We start from the raw sequence: 25,835 nt of genomic DNA, 5'->3' as shown, positions 1-25,835 counted from the left end.
ACGGTAACTTATTTTTTCTGTTTTAATTCAGTTTTCCTGTGTTTTATTTTTTTATTAAAGTTGAACTCAAATTTGTATTAATTTTAATAGACGTTATTTATATCAGTTTTCTCATTAAATTCTCTACAAAGTTAACTAGAAATTTTTATTGGTTTATAGGTAAATTAACAAATTTATGTTACTTTAAAAAAGTGTATTTGCGACAAAACGTTTTGTGTTCTACCTTGGTTTTCTTAAAACCTAATTGAGATAAGAGGTCTAGGACTACTTTTATTCAATTTCTTAGATCAAAAACCTTAAGAATCACCAAATTTACCCTTCAATTTATACCTCAAGAATTTTAGTTTAGTTTAATTTCATAGGGCTAGCAGAAAGCAGGGCTGCGGTAATTGTTTCACGAACCAAAACTCACAAAGGAACAATTTTCTGACCTATGCTTTGAACATTTTTCTTATTTTTGGCCACAGAATCATCTCACGAGATACTGCCATTGAATTTGGAATCATATGTGTATATTATATATAATATTCTTATGCGTAGAACAGAATACAATATATATGTTTTTATAACCATCTTTGTTTTTTACTGTTTTTTGGAGAGATATTTTACAGTTACTATCATGTATTTTGTGCTCTTGGAATTTTATTACATCCCTTTTCTTAAAGTTAATCATAATTTACTTTTATGTATTGGTTGAATATAACAAACTATGGTTTAATTTAAAAAAAAAAAAACATATTAGAAGTAATCATTTTTGTAAAACGAAACAAGATTTAGTAATAATTATAAAATTTTTTTAATTTAATTTATTAAGTCCAGAAATGGGATAATGAAAGAAAATATTAAATCTGCTTCTTATGTATTTTATAACTACTGACGAACAACACGTGTTATGATTAAGTCAGGTTGTAGTAGGGTAAACTGTTGATGGTATAGTTAGTTGGTGTGGAGGGGGGCGTTACAAGGCCAACAGATAACTGGATTTCGTTGAGAATTCATAGCATATTGTACTGTAGAGCCGGTTGCGGTGTTTGTTACTACGTCGGCTGTATTCGAAGTGGAGGATCGCTCGCTGTAGTCAGCATGCCGAATTGTCCGAAGTGCGATAAACCTGTTTACTTTGGTCAGTTACTCATATTATTATTAATTTCATAAAATTAACTATTTAATGTACACTTTTACAGTAATATTACATTTACCTTTGGTGTCTAACCAGGCAAAAAATGTAATTAATAAAACGTTTTAAGTATGTCACGCTTTCAGACATTGGATTTCAAAACTTACATTTTGAAAGCTAATTAGATTAAATAAAGATTCTGTCCTTCTGATCAACTAACGTAAATCAAAGTTATTTACGTGGGGATTAAAGAAACTTGTCCTGCATACGGCTTGCCCATTAATGCATCGTATATTTTTGATTATATTTTAATTTATAATAAATCTAGTAATAGTATTAATACTGATGGCAATATTTAACTATGAATTTTTCTGATCATCTTAATCTAATTCCATATCGGTTTCCCATATTAACTTCATCGGTTTTGTATTGGACGTTCAGTTGTTAACTATCCATAGTTCCTTGATATTTTTCATACAGTAGGTGTAACAATTTTCTTACTGGTATGTTGAAATTCAAGGCAGTTCTCAGTTTATTATTGACTGATTGGTGTATTACTGTTCGTAAGGTCTTCGTTAAAAGTTAATATATGTTATTTTATTTTGACTGTAGAAATAATTGATTACTGAATGTTAACAATTATGTTAAGCTATTAATACTTCGCGCCTTTGTATTATGACCTAACCTAACAACGATTTTCTTTTTTTTCAAAGTGGAAATTGTGACTACTGTTATTGGCAACATAATTTAAATTTAGGTTGACTGTCAACCTAATTTTCAGTCAACATAAGGTGAACCACTCATTCACCTTTAAGTAATGTATTAATTTAAATTTTAACCAAGCTACAATAATCTGTAATTCTATATTTTATAATGCTATCATGGTTAGGTTTCTCTCATATTTTCCCGTTACTTTTTTCGGGCAAATTTGGGGTAATTTATTGTGATGTATCATACCTACCGAATCTTGGTATGATGCATTATTAGACAGTACGTTATGTTGCTTGATTGTCAATGTTACTGAAGAGTGGTCTTTTAATTTATTTGTTTGTGTAAAGTTGCTTGAATGGTTTTCTGAATCATTAATCCTCATGAAAAGAATATAAAGTTTTAAATGCTTTCATCTGTTGTGTTTGTAAGTGGAATTAAAATAATTGTTCTATAAACTTTTCATCATGCTAATTTGTATGTTTAAATTAATTGTTAAGAAACTTATTATCACAACCTTGTACATGCTGCACATATATTTTAACAAGGAATTACCAGCCAGACTCTTGTTGAAAAGTGAATCTCAAGATTTAGAAGTCAGCATGCTGACCACAACACTATGCGTCCATATAAAAGTGATTTAAAAAATGGAATAGTGGAGATTGATACAGAGGAGGCAATCTACAGAATAAAATAAAACTATTATTTTTGAATAATTCTGTTTTTAAAAATTTGAAATTGAAGTTTCTTTTAACACTTAAAATTATTTCTTAGGTGATCATATGTATTTGTACTAGTGGTTGGTTTTAGTTTGTTTTTTAAGTTGATTGGTCATTTAATCAGTTTGGTGCTATTGTCCATTATTTTCTGTATTATTAACATTTTAACTTCAGTATAATCATTAACATTCTTCTTTCTATATCCTCAGCTGTGTTTTGAAAATTACAATCTTTGTCTTCCTCTAAAGTTTTTATCTTTTACACATCCCCACCACCAGTTAACTAAAAGGAGTAACTTTTGTCTTAATAAATGTAGAATCAACTAGAAGGATCTCCTTGATGCAGAACTACCTAAGTTTCAACATCCACCTGTAACACCTCATTTCCAATTCTTTTCTTTTCTAACTGCTGTCCATGTTTCACTACCATGAATTGTGCTACATGTTGTATCATCATCTTGAAGGTTTTCTTCGTCATTCTTTGATCTGTGTTTGCTACTGGCAGATTTATTCAAAAGTCTTGCCTATTCAATGTGTTTTTGATATCTTGATTCTTTGTACTTTTTCTACCTAAATAACAATTTTCAGATGACTTGTACATTTTGTTTTCTTACTTTGATTTGCAATTCCTCTTTGTCCTCATTTCTATCACATTTAATTGCTTTTATTTATTTAGTGACTAGTTCTCTCTTAGTAATTAATTCATGCCATTCAATCTTTGTCATTCATTGCTGATCTTTGTCTCCTACCAAAAGAACAATATCACCAGTGAATCATAACATCTCTATTTGTTGTCTTTGGCTAGGTATTCCAGTCTCACATTTTTCCTTCTAGTACTGTATCACTTCTTCTAAGTACAAGTTGAAGAATGACAGGGATAGACCACATAATTTTTTTTCCTTTCTTTGTCTTGTATCATATTACTTTTCTTGCATTATTATTTTTTTTTTTTTTACTTTTCTTAGTACTTTTACCAAATTTTTGTACAGGTTATAAATAACTCTTCTCTCCTTATATTTAAGTCCAAAATTTCATAAGATTTTAAAAATTCATTTCATTCTATATTATTAAATGCTTTCCTCAAATCTACAACTGCCATGGGTAGATGACATTTTTCTTTTTACTTTTACCTTCAAAAAATTAATCTTAGGGCCTCTTTTGTACCTATGCTTTTATGAAACCAAACCAGTCTTTTAAGATACTTTTTATTACAGATTCTGTTTGCCTGTAAACTGATCTAGAAAGTATTTTCAATCTATGAAATGTTATCACTGTGTGATGATTTATAATTGTTAGTAACTGATGTGATAATTCTCTCATTTATCTCTTCTTCAGCACAGTAACATTGGGATTATTTTTAAAATCTGAAGGTATTTCTCCTGTCACATAGTTTTTGAATGATAATTCATAAAACTTCATCAGTCCCGCTTTTATAATATGACATATTAGTGTTTAATTCAGACAGTATATAATTCCTACTGCTTCATTCTTTCAGAGCTGTACCAAAAGTCAGATCATAGTGTAGTTCCTTTGAAATCATCATCAGATTCTTTTTCCTTCTCTAATACTTATCAGATTAGATTTATTTTTCTTCACGGTACAGTTCTATTTATTTATCATCTTTAGTTCTTTCTTTCAAAAAAAAAAAATAAGATTTTTCATTTAAATTTATGATACTAACACATTTTGATTTCATTAACACCAGTTTTTTTTTTCTTACATACTATATTTACCTGCACTGAAATCATTTTTTTTCCTACCTATTATGTTTCTTCTTTAACAACCCTTTTTTACTTTTTGTTAGTTTGCTTTCTATTTACTTACTTTCTAATAATTTCATTTCTTGTTAAGTGATGGAATTTTTTGTCTTTGTTTTTTATATTCTTTTACTTACTGTGTTCATCCATCAGTTTCAGTACATTTCTCATTATCCATGGTTATTTACCTGTAACTTTTCTATCTCATCTTTCCTCCCTTGTCTTAATTTTTTTATTTTTTTAACCTCACCTTTTATGCCTGAACTTATGTTTTGTACAGATTTTAACTTTACATTATCCTCTTTAGTCTGTCTGTACCACATATATTATTTTCTTAAATTTCAAGCTAAATTTATCATTATTAAATTGTGGTCAGAATCAGTGTCTGCTCCTGAGTAATTTTTTTTAATTCACGATTTGATTTCAAAATCTATGTTTAAACATTACTTAATGCATTTAATATCTACCGGTATCTTTTGGATTCAGTCGTATGTACCATCTATTTTATTCAAATCTGATGCATAATAAATATGTTTTGAATGGATATTTTTTTTTATTTAAGAGGAATATATCAGAAGAATTGACATAGTGTATTAAACTTTTACTCAAAATTTTTAATTAAGAAAAATTCATAACTACTGATAATAGTAGTAATTTAATAAGGCTAACACATTTAAATTTGAACTAACGCATGCCAAAGTTTGCTTTATGACCACTTTTTTGAGTTCCATGCATCAGTAAGTAAAGGCAAGATTAGTCGATCTATATACAAAATGATTTAGAGGTAGGGTATTGTGTAGCTTTCAGCTAAGTGAACAATCAGAAAAATATACAATCACACATCAAACAAAAAATACCTCAATCCAACGAACAAAATGCACTTAGAATATACTTAACTAAATCTTCTAATTAGAACAACAAAACTAAAAGTAACAGCTTAACAAAACTAAAACTCCATAGTAACAAAAAGTTAATATGTGCATTACATCTCATAAATAGAAATCGCAAACATAACTCACTGATGGTCTACATGTGCTTACATATATTACATATTCTACAAGACTACAACACAATTGAATATTATATAGTGAAACTTATAAATAAAACCACCTGACCGCAATTTCTAAGTGGATGTGTGATCCAAATCTAATCTCTTTTAAAGACATCAAATTTCATGTTGATCTAATTGAAACAAATTCATCAGTTATAAATTCATCTAGAATTTCAATACATATAAAGTTATTAAAAATAAATAATTTTGTCCAAATTAATTTGATTATATCAGTTTGTATCTCAGGCACTTAGTTACAATTTTTCTAAACTAAAGACCGTATTTGAAGAATGGGTAAGGCTACTACTATCTTCAAAACTGAATTAATCTTTATATGTAAGGGTAACAACTATTGTACCAGAGATCTAATGTTGAGGCATCTGTTAGATTTATTAAAAGAAATTGGAGAGGGTCCTGTTTAAAGAAGCCGTACGATTTGTTCGTCTATGGGAGTTACTGCAATTATGCTTTGGAATAAAATTAGGATGAGGTTTTGAGGCTAAATTCTCAAAAGGCATAAAACCATTTTTTTTTAAATCTAGAGGTCACTTTTTTGTTTTCATTTATTTATTAAAAAAGAATGATGAACTGTAATTTTTAAATCAGTAAAATCAAAGATTTTCTGTATAATTTTTCATATTCTTATTGTGCTATATTTATACTTCAGTAATACTTACTACTTAGATTCCTGTAATACTGGTAGTATAGATAAGGTTTTAGTTATAATTATAACATTTAGTCCTGTGAACCCCTATTAAGCACAGTTAATTTTGAATATCTTCACAAATTTTTTTAGAAGGATTAATCTTTTTTGAATTTTATTTATAAACCTTCAAGCAAACTATTCTAACTCCGTAATTTTTTCATTCACTTATTACATATACACATTTTATTTCTCTATATTTATTTTTTTTTACATATTAGCTATAATTTTTTTCCTTTTGTGTAAAGCAATCGTGAACTGAATTTTTCAAGGTTAACAGTTTTTATAATCATTTAGTTGCTATATTTACATTTTAAGAACATATGATTATTTGTTATAAGTATTGTTTCAGCTGTGTCTATTCATTTAGATACATTTTAATAAGGCTAATTATATGAATGTAAATTAGTTTAGCAGTTATTATTAATTTCATTTTAGTTAGCTTTTTAAATTTGTATACTTCACAAAAAGTGAAAATGGAATATGCAGTCCCATTCAGATTTTTTCTTTTTTTGAGTTGATTTGATTATTGTGCACATAATTTATTGTTTATTCATTTTGTAAAATCCTATTATGCAGAATTTGTTTAGGTGCAATTTGTACAAGCCTTTTTTTTTAATGAGAATGGATTAAATAACTTTTTAAGATACATTTAACATTTCTTGAAGTGCTTTAGTAGTGTAGCACTAAATGAACCAATGCAGGAAACTTGTACATGAGGGATAAATTAAAAAAAAAGAATTAGTATTTTGATTTTTGAGATACTAAGAAAATCCAATAATTAATCTATTTTTGTTTCCCAGTGTTTTGTACTATGTGTGGTAAAAAAATGAAATCTTTAAAAAAAATTTTTATCATCAATAAACAAATGAAAAACCGATTGGTTTAAAGGCTTCTACAGATAGTGAGTGTTCATCATACCCACAATTTCTCATGAGTTCAGGTATTTTTATATGAGAGGGGAACAGCTCTCTACTAATTAACATGATACAATAGACAAATTCAAATGTATGCCACAAAAAATTATTTTCCTAAGTTAATCAGAGAGTTAAGTTTCAGATTTTACTAGGAAATCCCTTAGCCCAATCCTAGAATTGTGTAACTGATGAAGATATCACAGTTGAACAATATAAAATATTTTGTGATATTTACAGAAGATATACAGATATATTGATTACTGAATATATGATATTAAATGTATTGTTTCATTTGTATATTTATGAAAATATCTTGCCCTGTGGGTGAAAATTGTGCTGAAGATATCTGAAAAATAAAACTGTGATTAGTAGTGCTGAATGTAAAGCAACTAGGTGGTCGCAATACTAGGTAAGAGTTGAACTAAATTCATTAGCTGGAAGGAATGCAGCATGCCAGTACTGTAATGGTAAAGTGAGACCAAGTTTGATGAGATGACTGAACATTTTGAGTAATCTGAAGTATGTGGATTTCAGAATACTTTGTTTCCATTTTAAAAATAGTATTTATAACTGGTAAAAAAGTATTTTGCATGGTTCTTAGTGTTATCTGACAAACACCATGAGGTGGTGACTACACTTTGTTTCATATTTTTTATTATTTTTTTAAAATGTTTTTTAGTCATACAACTGGAGGCAGGTGCCAGTCACATTGCAGACACACTTATGATGGCAGTGACTGTATTTATAGAACCACTGCACTGTGTAACATTGAACCTTAAAATTTTTTCTGATAACAAATCAATGTTGAAAAAGACAAAAGATATTTTTTTTGTGGAAAATTTAATTCAAATACTGCAAGTGGTCACCAAATTCAATTTGACCGATAATTTGCTATAGTAATGCTGAATATTCATAGTAAAGCAGGAATGTATTCCAGTTATTAATGCAAGCCTTGTGTTCTTTCCTTGTAAAGAAACTATGTGAAAAATGTTAGTTCAATCAGTTAAGTAGTTTTTACGTGAAAGAGTAACAGATGCATCAGACACCACTAGATTTATATATATATATATATATATATATATATATATACATTATATATATATAATATATATATATATATATATATATATATATATATACATTATATATATACATTATATATATATACATATATATATATAATATATATATATATATACATTATATATATATACATATATATATAATAAAAATATATAATTTTCCATTTAAGTTACATTTAATTAGAAGACATATACTTAGCCCAAAAATAAAATCATTTTATAAAATAATCAAGTACAGTTTTGTTCCAGTAACTTACCATTGGAACTTTCATTTTCAATAATTATTTATTCACTTCACTTCAAGTATACACTTCAGTCAATAACTGTTTCTTGTGTCTACATCTTTAGCCTCATCTGAAAGTTGACTGTTAGATAAACAACAGTTACAGTACTGTATTATTAAAATAATAATCATTTCTACTGGATTTATAATTTTCAAATCGTGGGAATGTACAATCTTTTTTTTTTTAATCTCCTTTCGGTCTTATGGGACAAGATTAATACGTAAAATTAAAAGTAAAATCTATGTTTCCTTTCTGTTTCCGTATTACAGAGTTTTCTGTCTTGAAGAGATTAATTTCTATAAAAATATGTCGGGACTTGGGAAACTGTATGTTTTGAGGAGGTTTCCATTTTGTAGAGGTTTCACTGTGTATGTATATATTTTTAAATTAATTCTTTTAAGAATCATACTTCTTTGTACTATATACAAATATATTATTTTATTAGATCAAACAAAGTACAGAATAAATAAAGTAGGTGGTATGAATATAGTTTATATTCCAATATATATGCAGGATTGCTCCAGCATGTATAGTAGAATAAGGTAGTGTTCTAATAAAATAAATATATATATATATCATCTATATATACATATATAGATCAGATACTGGTTAACTGTTGTAGATATATTGTAATAACTACTCTAATAATGACCGAAATACACTCCTATATATGTTAATCAAGGAAGGCTAATTGTAAAGTATAGTATTTATTAGTATTAAAAAATACATTTCATGTTTTTGTAATTTGTTTGTACCCTTCATATCTCATCTATTCAGTGCTTGTACTTTGGCAGTAGAATATTAAAATAAACCATCACAAAGAATACTTGTTTGCTAATTGTTAAATTATTATTTGTTATAAATATTATAAATGATTCTCTTTGTTGCAACATTTTCAATATTGGTAACTGAAGAAAGAATAATAATTTAGAATTTTCATGACGTTTCCAATTTTTTTTTATTATATATTTGTCGATTTGACTGATTTCATCCTATTCTACATTGCTTTTTGTACAGTACTATGATTTTAACCTCAATATAATTATTATAGCCTAGTAATATTTTCTGCAAATTCTAATAATTATCTACTTTTACAGTTTTCTACCCTTTGCACATATTTCCAAATTATTTAAACCCAGATCTTAGCATCCAGGTGTCTTGTCTCTAAGAATCTACTGCAAACCTTTTCCTCCTCTTCTGCGTGTATTAAGGCTTTCTTTTTCCTGTTTAGCCTCTGGTAATTACCATTCAGATAATACTGCAGAGGATGAATGAGGATGATGTGTATGAGTGTAAATGAAATGTAGTCTTGTACAGTCTCAGTTCAATCATTCCTGAGATGTGTGGTTGATTGAAACCCAACCATCAAAGAACACCGGTATCATGATCTATTATTCAAATCTGTGTAAAAATAACTGACTTTACTAGGACTTGAATGCTGGAATTCTCAATTTCCAAATCAGCTGATTTGGGAAGACGCGTTCATCAGTAGACCAACCCGGTGGGTGTGTATTAAGGCTTACTTGGTACTTTATCAACCTAAGTAATTCAGTAGCCCCCTGTAACAACATTTCAAACACCTCAATTCTTTTCCTTTCTATTTTTCCTATCATCTATTTTTTGATGCCATAAATACTAAACCCCATACAAGTATTTTAAAGAATATGTTTGTAATTCTTAGGCCTATATTCAATGCTAGCAAACTTCTCTTTATGAATGAAAGCTCTTCTTTAACCATGTGCCACTGCTTTTGATCTCTACCTTTTTTTTGGGTTGGTGATTAATTCACCATGTAAGCCTAAAGATTGTGCGTGGGAAAATGGGATGAAAATTTTATATTGTTTGAAGAATGACCATTTCAGCTATCCTTTTTTAATTTTATTTTCTAAACAGTAAAAATTCTGTAGATTTTAGTACTCTACTTGACTTTCTTAAGGTTGTTAATTTTTAGTGACTGTTATTTTTATAATTATTATTAATATTTTTTCTATGGAAATGTACAAATAAACAAAATAGTTTTAAATAGCATGAGTTTCAACTTCTTTTATATTGTAGTAGAAATGGTCGTAGTGTTTTAATTGATACATTAGTATGCAGTTTGTAATTTTTTTTTTAAACTATGTTTTTTCATAAATTTAATATTTTATTCAGTTCAGTAATAATTGTAAATTATTTATTACGGTATGAGCCTCATAACAGGGATTGTAAAAAATGACAAGTCTCCGAAAATAAGCAAAAATTGTAAATATTTATTTGTTAAACTATGTATGTGTTTGGCTTTGAATGGCTTACAGTCACATCATGTATCAGGAATAAGTTCCTATTAATGAATTGAGATAAAAATCAAAAACAAGATAATGTTTGTTAGTTTTTATCACATTTTAATGATATTTGTAACTAAAAAACATGTTCCTGCTTTTTACTTAAAAAAAAACATATTCTAAGAATAAATATTGTCGACTCAACAGGAAGCAAAAGAGAGAATTTTCTTTGTTTCAGGTACCCTAGGTAGTTTTTGCATTCATAATAAAAAAAAATGTTTATCACCATGACAGATGCTACATCTTAGATCAAAAATATTTGAACTTATAATTCTGCAAATGCAATATCTACGGTCATTCTAAGAGAAGTTTAGTACCTGTACTTCATGTTGCTTTTTTTGTAGTATTGTTACCTTTTATAATGGTTAACAATATTGGTTTGTTTGCTTTAAAAGCTTATAAAAAAGGAATTTTAATTTATTAATAAGTAACTAAGATATTCAATAGCTGAACCCTATAATTAATATTCATTTCACATTGAATCGGAAATTTTTAAATTTTAATTCAGTAAAGTGGTAGAAGTATAAAAAAATTCTGAAAATAACAGAAATCATCTCCATGATAAGCAGCGTAACAAAATAAAAAATTCCCACCAATTTTTCTGACTAGACAAACACTTTATTACACCTTATAAAATTTGCTTTGTGCAACTTATATATCGGTTATACGAGTATGTTGTTTCTTTTTTGTTTTAAATATTGTTACTTTGTAGGAAGTAATGCGATTGCGAAAAATTTTGGTTTTCAGACTTCAACGAAAATATCCATTTTGACTAATTTCGTTGTGATTTCTGTATGTTTCTTGCATAACTCAAAAACGATTAGCCGAAGGATGTTGAAATTTTTGATTTTAGGATTGTTGTAACATCTACTTGTGCACCTCCCCTTTTGACTGCAATCGATTGAACCAAAAGTGTCCAAAAAAGCCCAAAATCCAAAAATATTTGGATATCCAAATTTTTAGATTTTGTAAGTTCCCTTAACAGCACTGATAAGCCCTCACTGAAAGCTTATCAACAATTTATTATAAGTGGTATATTTTCATCGGTTCCAGAGTTATAGCCAAATAAAATTTTAATTAATGAAATATTTGGATTTTATAAGGGGAAAACACATCGATTCAAATCAGACTTCGCATCATTTTTAAAAAAAAATTTTTTATTTAAACATATATTAATTTATTAATAATTATTAACCTCTGATAATTGTAAAATAAAAATTACAATAAACAATAATTCAATTATAACAATAAAAAAAAAAATGAAAAAATATCAGAAGTTACTAGTGAAATAAAATTTTATTTACTTTTAAAGATTTGTATATGTTATTTAATAGGGCATACAAGGAAGTCATGTGGTGTCCACATCAGATTTTTTATATTTTATCTCTTGCTTCATTTTGTCATTTCTTTATGAAATATAAAAGAAAAGTTTTGAGATTGAACATCTTAAGTTTTGATGTCTACGATCAATAATAATTGGAATTCTAAAGAAGCAGTTTATTTTATAATCTTTATTATATAACTTAGTGACATCCTGATTGTTAAAATGGTGTTTGAAACAATTTATTAATTCAGACACTTTGTGTTGTCGTTTATGTCATCATATTGTTTCTGTTTTCTATGTACTATAGTCACGACTTTAAAATTGTTACGCTCTTTAGATTTAATCAGAGTTAAATTAAATTTTTTTTTGACAGCCTTAGATAAAACAAAGTTAATCATATTTAATTATCTATTTTATTTTTTCCTTTTGATTTAACTTTGTAAAATTATTACTTTCTAATTTATTTTTTATGCTATAAGTTACATGTATTTATGTAATAATTTCTCATCAACTTATATGTAAGTTCCTATGTTTTATATGCATATAATGCGATTAACTGTGGTTATATAGAGTTATTGTCAGAGTATGTAAAATTATTTTCGTCCAATTGGTTTAATGTAGAAAATGATTTAAAGAAAATTATTGCTTTTTCTACGTTAAAACAATTAGGATTTATATGTTTTGTACTTTAATTCTTTGTGTTCTTTAATTCTTTGTTTTAGTCATTTATTGATTCATACTATTTTTAAGTCTTCTTTTTTTATGTTCTGGATTTTTTATTTATTTATTTATTTTTTAAAAATACATTATTACATTAATAAAGATATTATTTTTACATTACATTTATAGATAACATTAATTTTCAGATCATCTTTTCCGCGATTTCAGGGGTCTACCGGTATACTGGTGGGTGCCCCTTTCTAGAATATCTTGAAAGCATACCTAGCTCGGTATGCTTTCACACTTTCCTAATTTGGCGCTACATCTATTGAACATTTACAACGGTTTAGTTTCCGAACAAGTCTTCCCACCCGGCTGGTCAGACGCCTTTATCATACCGGTACTTACTTTGTAAACACAAAGCCAACTCCTCAAGCTACAGCCCTATCTCCTTGACAAGCGTTTTATGCAAAGTAATGGAGAGCCTGCGGTTTACCATTGTAAACCGCAGGCTTACACGGTATGTGGAAAGACATGCCCTTTTATCTCTAGAACAGTGTGGTTTCCGACAAGAACGATCTTCCATTGACCATTTAGTATCATTGGAAACAGCCATACAAAACGCTTTCCTACTCCGCCACCATCTCGTCGCTGTCTTCTTTGATATCAAAAAGGCGTACGACGCGGCCTGGCGACGTGGTATTCTTAACACCCTCAAAGAATGGGGAATCAAGGGCAATCAAAAAATGGGGGATCGGTCATGTATGATAACGTTTTTATTATTCCTTAGTTCGTTCCCGTTTAGATTACGGTTGTGTCGACTACACTTCAGCTCGTCATACCGTGCTTAAAATGCTGATTTCTGTACATCATGCTTTCCTTCGGCTTGCCACAGGTGCATTTAGATCAAGCCCCTGTCACAAGCTTACTTGTTGACTGTGGTGAGCCATCAGTTTGGGATAGATGGGACCGACTATTAGTATCTTATTTTTCCCGTCTCAAAGGACAGCCAAATCACCCGGCTTTTGACTCGGTCCTTAGGAATCCTAATTTAGGAAGGTATGAGGCCCATCCACGATGTACTACTCTTGTAGGTGTTCGTAACCGACGTCTGCCGCATCATATAAATGTTGACACATTTTCATTCTTTTCAACGTGTCCGGGCTCATATTCTCCGTGGGGAATAAACCTTATAAATTTTATGTGTGACCTTACGATATACAATAAACAATCGAACACCTCCTACTGTCTTCCAGCAGATGTTTCAATGTGTTCTCTCCAAGATGGGCCCAGACGCGATGGTATACACTGATGGATCGAAAGAGAAGACATTGTTGGTTGCGCGTTTGTTGTCGATGATAGAATTTATATGTTCGTTCTACCCGGTATTACGAGTGCGTTTACTGCCGAACTATACTCTATAAATAAGGCTCTAAATATCATTAGCCCTAAGTATCGAAATATCTTATTTGAAGTGACTCGTGTAGTGCTCTCAAAGCCGTAGAAAACTTTTACTCCAGACATCCTATCTTCATTGAAATCTACAACGCAATCGCTGAGTTGAAAAATCGCAATACACAAGTAAGTTTCCGCCGGGTCCCTAGCCACGTAGGGAATCCGGGTAATGATTATGCAGATTCCGCTGCCGAAGACGCGTAATCAGCCTCCTTTCACCACTCGTGTTGTTACTTCTTGACTTTATTACTGGTATAAAACAATCTCTTCCAGCATAGTGGAGAGGTGACTGGACGGCTACCGTTGATAATAAACTCCGGCAGATTAAAGATTCTGTGTTGCCATGGGACTCCTCATGCAGAAAAATTCGTCGTGGAAAAGTGGTCCTCTGTCGATTGCGGATAGGACATACGAGAGCTACACACCGGTACCTGATGTCGACGGAAAATGCACCACTATGCGTAAAATGCGACTACCGCTTAACTGTGAGCCACATCCTTGAAGATTATGCGGCCTTACGTCGCAAATTTAAGTTGCCCAGTAACATTCGCAGTATTTTCGGCAACGGCAACAAAGTGTTGGATCAAGTACTGTTATTCCTACGGAGTATAAATATGATTCAGGAAATATGATATCTGCCTAATTCTAGTACATGTAATCTTTATTCATGAGCGAATGTTTTATTATTATTATTTTACTTTAATTGTAAACTTACATACTTTGTTATCAGTGAAGGGGCCCTTTACACCTATTATGGATTTTGTTAAATTTTTTTTCTCATTTTTGTACTTATTTTTAAATAAATTTATTTTACTGTTAAAATAAATAAGATTCTAACTGCGTTATTAGTTGTAAGAAGCTTTCTGTGATTTTAGTTTTAGGGTTTTAGTAATATTAGCTTTAATTTTAAATTGGTGTTTTCCTCTTTTTTAATATCTTAATTTTAATCTAGTTTAATTTGTTTGTTTTGTGATACGAGTCGTAATCTTTTAATGATATTAGTTTTTAAGTCTTTTAGTCATAATTAACGTTCGTTTTAATTGTTTTTCTTTTATAGATTAATTTTAATTTAGTTTTATTTTGATCCGGGCGATGATAACGCGAATAACCCCGTAGGAAGACCATCGCCTTGTGCTTCTGACGCTTCCGGTCGCCACATACCCCACCCCCCCGTTCATAGTCGTTATGGGCTTTAACGGATCCTTGAGAGCAACTCCAAGATCCTCCTCCAACGCTTTAATGTTGCCTTTGACATTCTTATCCATGTTCTTTTTAAGTTCCTTGCCCAGCTGCTCCAGCCGTCTTGACCACATCCCTTAAGTCGAGAGGAACATCTCCTCCTTGCCGGAGGATTCCCTCGTCTTGATCCTCTTCGCACCTTTCCCTAGTCTCAGCTGTCGGTCTGGAGGGTAAGCCTTCTACCAAAACGTCAGCAGGTGATGCGCCAGTAACAGCCTGGCCAGGCACGATCTACCTATTCTTCCGTCTGGAGGTCGTAGGTTCAAGAAGAACTACAGCTGCCTTCTCCGGCTCCCTCCATAACGATGGGAAAAAAATCTCCCATATCTACTACTTAGAGTTTCTACTTCAATAACGATAGTTATCAAACACCTGAATATAAATACACAGTAAGAATCAAGCATTCTGGTATTGCCCAGCAACATCAAACATCTTGCTATTAAATAAAACTAATTATTAATTATTTATTTCACAATGTTACCTCTTACGGTAACCTTACCGATACCGATAACGACCACCCCGGTTCGTAAACAACCGAATACAAATGCATCCACTAGCCTGCACTAACATGTAACAGTGGCTGTCAGATAATTATGTATACCCTATTACCAATGGCAATACGGTCGCTTAAACAAGAAACTTAATAAAAACTAATCCATCTTCCAAAAATCAATCTTCTTTAAAAACCACTTTAAAATTCCACTGTGACTGATGCGTAACATCCAAATCATATAATTAAAACTCAGAACCAATAAACACAAGACAAAGCACAGATCGCACCAAAAACACGTTCGTACTCACCAGATCCTCTAACTCGACATATCATATATCTCCTTAGCTGAGATTCATTTACACAATCGTATGTCAACGTAGCTGAGATTCATGAACACAACTTGTCAACAATTAAATGCACTGTTTATAACTAACAGAGCATACAGTTCTTCTTCCCCCCCAGGACCAGCCCTAGCGTTTTTGTTGCCGTAAGCAATCCCAAGGAATGCCGACCCCAAACTTCAAAAAAACTTTAAAATTTATAATTTATAACTTTATAATTTTCAGTTAACCATGTTAACTGAAAAAATGACTTATAAATAAATGAAGACAATAATACTAATACATATTTACAGAAAATTGTTTTATTGAAAAACAAAATTTACATTTTTAATGAGCTAACATCGAACTTACCAACGAAACCTACTATTTTCAGAGATAATTTAAATATATTTTTAAAATAATAAACAAAACTAGAAAGTAGTAAATATTATTTTCTAGATTCAAGTAATCAAAATATATTTTTGTGGGTTGTTTTTTTTTTTTTTTTTGCGCTCTAGTTCAGGTGGTTTTGCCACTCCTAAATTTCTACCTACCTTACCTACTGCCTAGGGCTGGCCCTGCTTCTCCTCTCTGAAGCATAGTCATATGCACAGTTACTGTGGGAGTGTTCTGTAGTCGGTTATTCATATATTAGATAAGTAGATTATCTATTCATATGAAATGCACTACATAAATTTTATCACTTTTTTGTAATGTTCCAACACTATCCACTCATGAAACTGCAACATATTGCACAAAAGTTTTCTACCAAATATGGTAATAAAATTTTTGCTGTTGAGGAAGTGCCAACAAGAATTCTTGCTAAGAATTTCTTAGCTGTTTTATTTATTTTTGCATGAGATTGTAATTTTTTATCTATAAAAAAAAATTGTTGATTCATGTATTGGATGGAATAAAATATCTTTGCTAAGTATGTTATAAACATTAAACGAAATTTGTCACTATGGTATTCTATCATAAATTTCTCTCTGTCCTATTCATCTTGAGACTTAGCATCAAATTTCATCTACAACTTAATTTATAATTTCCTCCTGTACATCACGTTTCTGTGAAATGTTTATATAAGATTGTTTGTTAACATATTAAATGTTTGTTAGGGGCATTAAAATTTCAGACAGGTTGTGATGGAGTTGTAGTTTGTTGATGCTTTGTCCCAAATGGGATTGAATTTCAAGCCAGATTTTGTTTCCTGTACTATGAATAAAAAAATCCATGTTAATTAATAATTGAACTTAGAGCTGTTATAAAGATTAAATTTTTATTACAAGCTTAAGTACAAAAATTCAGTTACTAACATTGAGAGAAATACTTTGGGAATCACTTTCCTAATATCACATTTCTCTTATTTTTTTCTGTACTTTTGATTGTTTATATTTATTATTAAGAATTATTTCTTTCTAATTCTTAGTTATGTATTTGAAGATATTAATAGAATTTTGTTTTGCATGAAAGTTATACTTACTTGTGCCAGTCCGGTTTTGTTTACTATATATTACATCATGTTTGCCAGTCCGGTTTTGTTTACTACATTACCTCATGTATGCTTTCCAATTTTAATAATTGTATAAAAAAATTCTGCAAATTCTGAGTATGTTGTGTTCATCAAATATTTAGTTTTTATTATGCTACTTTCTCTCAAATTTCATTACCTTTATTTTTTCTTATATATGTTAATCTCAAGTGATGTAATGGTATAATAAAGGTAGTGTAAAAAATTAAATTTTATTAGTGATTTTGCAAGATTTTCTAGCTCTTTAGATTTTCGCCGACATATACAGTTTTCTTTTTTAAGTGAAATTAATTTTAATGCTGTCTATTGAGTTTCCTTAGATGAACTAGATTAACTACATACAGTAAACTATGGTTTTTTTTTTAATTTTGTAAATTCTACCTTTTACTTGTAACCAGAGTGAAAGCAGAAGTTCAGTTGTTGTCCAAGAATATCCAAAAAACCGTTCTTTTCTGGTTATATTTTGTTTTTAAAGGAAATCCATTTTTTAATGTATTAAAATTTGCCAAAACACTTGATTTTATATTTTCTATGAAATAAATAAATTTTGCATTCTTAGTATCAAAAATGTTAAAATGGTAGCAGTTTTAATTTTATTAGATAAAATCTGAAACATTTCATTCTGAAAAAAAAGGAAGACCGTTTATTTAGTTACAATTATAATCTACTTATGATCATAGGGCCACAGACCATAGGTAGCGGACATAGAACTATTTCATAGATTATAGGTAGATATGCAAGTATTAAGATCTCTATATCTCTGGAATAGCATGAATGCATATCCATGTGCATTTGTGCTATTCCAGAGAGCTTAACACAAATTTAAAATTTTCTACTGCATCCATATATGCTCGCACGATAATCAAAGATATCATTTAGCATTGTAAACAGCTGTTACCAACTGGGAATTTGTAAATATTTTATTTTTTAATATAAACAATTCCCAAAAAAGTATTTCTTTCATTGTTAGTAACTGAATTTTTGTACTTGGATTGTAATAAAAAGTTTCACTCTAGAAAACTGAATACCACTGGGAAGTGTCCTAAGTGTTACTTTGTTTGCAGGTTAAATTTCTATTATTGTTGTTTCACCAACGACTGACGTTGGTAACACATTTGAAGAAGCTGAAGATAAAATGTCTAAAAATGTTAGACATGCTGAGAATTCTATGTAATACTTGTTGGGGAGCCAATCATATATTCATGTTGCACTTCTATTGAGCTCTGGTCTATTCCCGCTTAGACTATGGTTGCATGGCTTATTCGTTCGCTGGGCCGCTGGTCTAAAGATGCTTGATGCAGTCCACCATTCATTTATCCACATCTGGCTACAGGTGTGTTTCATTCAAGCCTTGTTATAAGTCTACTAGTGAACAATGGTGACCCTTCCCTTTGGAGTAGACGAAACCAAATTATCCTTTCCTATGTCGCACACATTAAAATGGAACCAAATCATACAGCCTTTGATATGGTGTTCTCCAACCCGTATATTAATTAATATCAGGAACATCTGTGATCTACTGCTTTGCTAGGTATCTGAATGTTAGTGTCACGTCAATTTCAAATAGTGTTTTCCTGGTTTTCACTTTGTGTTATGTGTCTTCTCAAGAACACATTATATTGTGATTTAATGGTTTTTTTTTGTTTACTATATTTTTAATAATGCATTTATTTATATGGATGTATGGATAATTAACTGACATCAAGTGTTTATAATTTTTTATGTTACTTGTTTAGCAAGATACCTTGACATACATTTAATTTATTTGTTAATGCCTGACAGGTAGATACACGGTGTGACATAATTTATAAATGTATCTTTAATTTACATCATTAACCCACTGGATGCTGTAATATATACTAGTCATATTACAGTCTTGTCCACAAGTATTTGCTTATAAATCATATAATTTGCTTCATAATATTGATGAAAAAATAAATTTTATTATCATGTTTCTGTTAATTGATGCAATTTAATTCATTATTGAATTTGCTTTTCAAAAAATTTAAAGAAACTAAAGAAAGATTCCTGCACTTATTTAAATGAGTCCACCTAAAATAGATGAGTACACCTAACAAAAAGTTTAAGTTAAAGTTTAAAGTTAAGTTTTAAGGTAAAGGTTAAGCTTAAGTTTAAAAAAATGTTAGTACACCTAACAAAAAATATGTAGGTGGAATCATCTAAATAAGTACTGTGTTTGTTTTTTGAAAACTTGTTAATCTTAATTTTCGCCCATGGGAAATGTGCAGAAAGCAAATTTTAAAAACGTCCTCAATAATTGTATTAATTAATAATGTACTAATAATAAGCATTATTAATAATCTTTAATTAATTGTCATCGCCAAATTTGGGCTTTTCTTGTCCAATGGGTCGAATTTTTATTTATTGACTATCTTCCAAATATATCAGTTTATCAACCAGAAGTAGTTGTTTTTAAAATTTTTTTAATTATTTTATTTTCGTTTTAATAAGCTGTGTAAGAAAAATTATGTAAAATAGTACCACAAAATTATAAAATGTTGTGCCTAGAATGGAAAATTTACTTAGTAAATTTTTTATTTGTATTTTGGTAATAACACACATATATACTAAATTTCAAACTTTACCTTTTAAGTGGCATCCAAATAGAAGAAAAACGGGGTTTTTCCTGTAATTATCTCAAAAAGTTTTGATTAAAGAAAAAAAAACATAAAGATTACAAATTTAAATCACAAAATCTGTTAATTTGTGTGTGTTCAGTTTTGTAAAAATATTCACATTCATTTTTTTTTTATTGTTTGTTGCATCTCAAACCAAAAGAATTAACACTGTTGATTTTACGAGTATGTATATTTGTATTTGTTAGGATCATAACTTGTGTAATCTGCTAAAAAGATTTTCATGTCTTAAATTAAAAGAAATAAAAAAAAAATCATCTTTATTTGAAGCTTTTGTGCAAATGACTTTGTAAATACTATTTTAAGTAATTTATGATATTATTTTAAGCTTTTAGCCTTTGAAAAAAGGAGTAAAAAACACTTTCTTGAATAAAATTCTTTCTTGTGTCAGATTTTACAAAATTGATACGATACATCACGAATTAACAGAGATTTTATGAAAATTAAATATAGTTTTTTTTTAATTAAGTTTTTGAGATATTTACAAAAAAATGTGATTTTTCTGCACTCTGGGAGAAATTAGGGAAATTAAGTCTTGAATTATTTTTGTAACATTTTTGGGAAGTTTTATAGTATGTCAATTGTAACTTATTCTGCAAGTAATATATTAATTTAGTGAATGTCCATTCTCAACCTAATTTTTTGTGCTGTAAAATCATAAATATTTTTTATTTGAGGATATTAAGTTTTAACCAAATATTGCTTGCTCACTTGTATAAACATTACTTTGTTATTTAGTAATCATCCTAATTATGTGACAAAAAGCTTTTGTAGTTAATTAGAAACTACTTTAATGCATTTACCCTACCCTTTTTGTCACCCTAATGTTTTCTGTGAACAAATTTGTCTCGATTCTATTGCATTTAAAATTCTACAGCGCTTAAAATTTAGTTCTCTGTAAGCAGGTTCAAATAAGATAGAATATTTCACAGTATGCTCTTATAATTTGCAATGTAGACATAACTCGTTGTATAAACACTTGTACATCAAAACATAGTGATCACTAGTTTGGCTGCTTATTCATTTCTCTTTGTTAGTTGTAATTAACATGCCTGATCAGGAAGTGCATGGTAGTTTGCAAAAAAGTCTTTTTAATTTTTAACAAATGAAGGGGAGGTCATTCCACACCTAAGATTTATATGGAGTTTAAAAGTCAGTTTGCTGATCTTTATCATTCTAGATTGTATGAATGGAGCAAGTAATTTAAAGAGTTGAAAATGTTTCATCAGCTGTCAGGAACCTTAGTCAGTGGGAAAAAACAGGCTGAAATTAAAGTACTTATTTGAGAAAATCAGGGAATTAATACATGGAAATTCTCTGAAAAAACTGAAAACCTTAAAATAAATGTTATGATTGGAGAAATATTAGTAAGAGGCCATCCTAAATTTAGCAAAGGAAGTGCTAGGTGGGTTCTATGCCTTTTGTAACTGTAAATAAAAAAATCTGATATGGACACCCCACATGATTTACTTGTATGACTATTAAATTACACATACCATTTTAAAAAAATGAAAAGTTCATAAAATTTTATTATATAACAATTAGGTTAATAATTATTAATAAATCAAACATGAAGTTTATTTATGTGATTAACATTATTACAATTGGTATAAATTAACTGTAAATAATTAACTTTTAACATCATTTTGGTATCTGTTAATGATGAATTACGTAGGACGATGAAGTGCATCGAATGAGTACTCCAATAGAACTTTACTCGACGAGAGAAGAAGACCAAGGAAAGAATAAAAAGGTTAAGAGAAGATGATGAATATAAAGAGAGAGAAAATTTGAAAACTAGAGAACGTGTATACTAATTAAGATCAGAAGAATTATATCAAACCAAAGACTGATTAAATGATTGGCAACAAAAAACAAATAAACGGAATAATGATCAATTCCAAATTACAAAGAATATTGTCGGACATATCAGAGGAGTAATGAACTAAAAGATAAGAATTTTATCAAAGATAAAAATTTATTAAAGATATTTTAATTATAATATATAATTTATTAAATGTATAAGAAGACATTAAAGAGGTATGCCTTAGTGTATATGTTGTTCTTGCGAGGGTCTATTTTTCAGTCACTCTGTAGTTAACCTTAATGTAGACAGATAAGATAAAATTAAACTGAAATTCCAGAATAATTAAGTAAAAATAAACAGAAATTAAACAAGAAAATCCAAAAATAATACAATTCTAAATTATAATTTTCAATTAATATTAAATAATCAGTTGTTTCACCAACTCTATTAGATATACATATATGTAATTATGCCTATTAAATTACATATACACATTTTTAAAGTACATAAAATTTTATTTCAGTAATAATTTCTGATTTTTTTAATATTATTTTTTTATTGTTATTATTGAATAATTATTTATTGTAAAAAATTTGTTCAATTACGGGTTAATAATTATTAATAAATCAGTATATTTAATTTTTAAAAAGTGTTTAAAAAAATAAAAAAGGAGCTGTAGTGTGATTTGAACTGATGTGCTTTCTCCTTATAGATCCAAATATAAAAATGTTCAATTAGAATTTCATTTGGTTATAACTCTGGAACCAATGAAAATAAGTATCACTTATGATATATCGTTGAAATGCTCTCAGTGGGGGCTTATTACTGCAGTTAAGAAAAAGTAAAAATTCCAAATTGTTTTGGATTTTGGGCTTCTTTTGGAGACTTTTGGTTCAGTCAATTGCAGTCAAAATGGGAGGTACACAAGTTCTAAATCCAAAATTTCAGCATCCTACGGCTAATTTTTTTTTGATTTATGCGAGATACATACATACATATGTTTGTATAGACGTCACACTGAGACTAGTCAAAATGGATTCAGGGGTGGTCAAAATGAATATTTCCGTTGAAATTTGAAAACCAAAATTTTTTGTTATCACAATACTTCCTTTACTTCATACAAGGAAGTAAAAACATCTAAGGTTTGCTGTTGCAAACCTGTGTATTGATATAAAATAGTTTGAGAGAAGTACAATAGCCTGTGTTGAAATATGAGGAGCTGTTTCACTTCCAAGTAAAATTAAGCAAGAATAACGGTAACATTCCACCTTACCTCCATCAGGGAAATTAAAAATCACACTTTAACTTGAAAGATAATGGCAACATTTTTTGGAGATTTGTACCTACATTATGAATACCTTTATTGAATTTCTCAAAAAAAAAACTATCGCTGCTCGGTTCTACTCTACAAATTTAAAAGATAGTCTGGCATTCATTTTAAGAAGAATATTGGTTTGTTTTTTGCTATTTCCATTAGGACAGTTCATACCTCATACTGCCATTTTAATTATGAAAATACTATGAGAGCAGATGAAACTAGAAAAAATAGGAACTTCTCAAAGCAACCTATGTTTTTTCTTAATGTCTGTTAAAGCCTTTCTCTTTGCCACATTTTGACTGATTTTGATAATTCTTTTTGAATTAATAGGAAATTCCCTTGGTGGTTGTGGATTCTTCTGTGTACGTAAAAGTAGAATTTTTCAAATTAAAAATTTGATTGTCTTCATAGATAATTTGAAAATTATTTTTCAATTACATTATTTTTTGTCATTTTGTTTAAATAATAGGCTGAATCCATTTTATTTTTTTTCCTAATAGTACTAAGAGTTAAAAGTAATTCAAATCTCCTTTTCCAGACAGTTCATGTTTGATACCCCAGAAATTATTATCAGATTGTCCTATTACATCTCTGCATTATTTTTATTGTTACTATCACTTGTTTTCATACAAGCAATGTTTTATAGGCTTATTTATGTTGTAAATAAAATTAAACAAAGAATCTAAAATAATTTAAAAAAGTAAACCAACCAGAAAAAATTCTAAAAAACTATCAATTCTTAAAATTTTCATTTCTGAAGTCAGTCTTAAGTTATAGGTTAGTTGGTAGTTTTTATTTTTGTACCGGGTTTTAAAAGTCAAATTTTAAAGAATAATTGAAAAAATGTACTTTTTCAGATAATCTTTTGTCTTTTTCTTTTTTGTAAAGAGACTTATTTTATTAAATCCTTTATGATATGTTATCATGTTGGTGCATGATTGAAGTTTTATAAATTTTTTAAATTTGTTTCAATTAAATTAATCGAAGCATTTTTTTTTAGATAAGAAAATAAGTTAGCTTATAGAGTTAAAAATAACTTTTAACATTATCACCAGACATTGATTTAGATTTTAAACTCTGTTCAAACGCCAGGAAAGCCATTTGCATAATACTCGTATTATAAATAATAGTCAATAATATTTTTTTACAGACTGTTTTAGAAACCATACCTCCTTTTAACCTCATATAACCTTGATACGGTCCAGACTTTCTTTAGCGGATCTGGTTTTAATACTTTTACCATCTATAAAATTATTATTTTTATTTTAGTAATCGTCAGTACATACAAGTACATCCTCCTCTTGTTATATATTTAATAAACACTGAATATAGATTTCTATAAATAGTAGAATAGATATTCAACAATATCAGGTGTGGTAAACAAATGTGATTAATCAATCCTTTTTATTTCATTTTACTTATAATTTTTAGTTTTAGTGAGATGAACATATGAGGTCTGTTCAGAAAATAACTGAACTTTAGTTTTTTAATCTTTATTATTAATTTTACAGATTATTGTCCTTGTCTCCTTCAAATTACTCCCCTACCCTATTTACACACTTTTCCCAGCAGTATTTCCACTTTCGCTCAATTACATTAAAATAAAAAAAAAAGAGCATCACTTTGACATTGGATCAAGACTAAAATTAAAATGGTTTCTTGGGGCATGGAGATAATTTGCCAATCCATTGTGATGATTGAACTTTTGTCTCTATATCATAGCCGTAAACCCAGTATTTTTCTCCCGTTATGATCCTTTGCATGACTGTTTCATCGTTCAAGAACTTGCTGACAAAGGTCCACTCAAACTTCTTTCCGCTGTTCGGTCCTCAAACGAGGGAGAAACCTTGCTGCAACTCAATGCACGTTTAATTTTTCAGTCAAAATGTCATCGCATGATCCAATCGAGATGCTAACCTCTTCTGCAAGTTCTCTGACGGTCAGTCGACGATTTGCACACACAGATTGTTCATTTTCTGAAGGTGGGTGTCATCAGTTGAAGTTGAAGGCCTTCCTTGTCGAGGGTCATCTTCGATTGACTGATGACCACTTTAAATCACGAAAACCATTCGTAACATTGCATACGATCCATAGCATCTCCATAAGCTTGTTTCAAAATTTAAAATATTTATGTGAAAGTTTTCCTTAGCTTCATGCAAAATTTTACCTTGTATCATTGCTCCCAAAAATCGTACATTACAGATTACTACTAACACTTAAACATGTTGCACTCAAATAACAATAACATAAAAACTAAACGAGATATCAACACTCCAAGAACATGTGGTTACAGAGGAGATTATGCGGAACACAGTGTACCAACCAGTGATATACTAACCACACATCACTAAATAAATATCTTGGTTGGTGCGT

General features: G+C 29.3%; 1 protein-coding gene across 1 annotated transcript in view; it reads left to right on the top strand.

The window, feature by feature from the left end:
* The first annotated feature begins 966 nt into the window (after nucleotides 1-966).
* Nucleotides 967-25,835, top strand: part of LOC142322423 (cysteine-rich protein 1-like) — a 72,559-nt gene continuing 47,690 nt past the window's right edge. Inside the window, exon 1 of the mRNA XM_075361488.1 lies at nucleotides 967-1,123. Within this exon, the coding sequence (XP_075217603.1) occupies nucleotides 1,084-1,123 (40 nt within the window). The 5' untranslated portion in view covers nucleotides 967-1,083. The remainder of the gene's footprint in view (nucleotides 1,124-25,835) is intronic.

The sequence above is a fragment of the Lycorma delicatula genome, chromosome 3 (assembly GCF_047948215.1).
Source record: "Lycorma delicatula isolate Av1 chromosome 3, ASM4794821v1, whole genome shotgun sequence".
Taxonomy (NCBI): Eukaryota; Metazoa; Arthropoda; class Insecta; order Hemiptera; family Fulgoridae; genus Lycorma; species Lycorma delicatula.
This window is presented reverse-complemented; position numbering and strand designations above follow the sequence as displayed.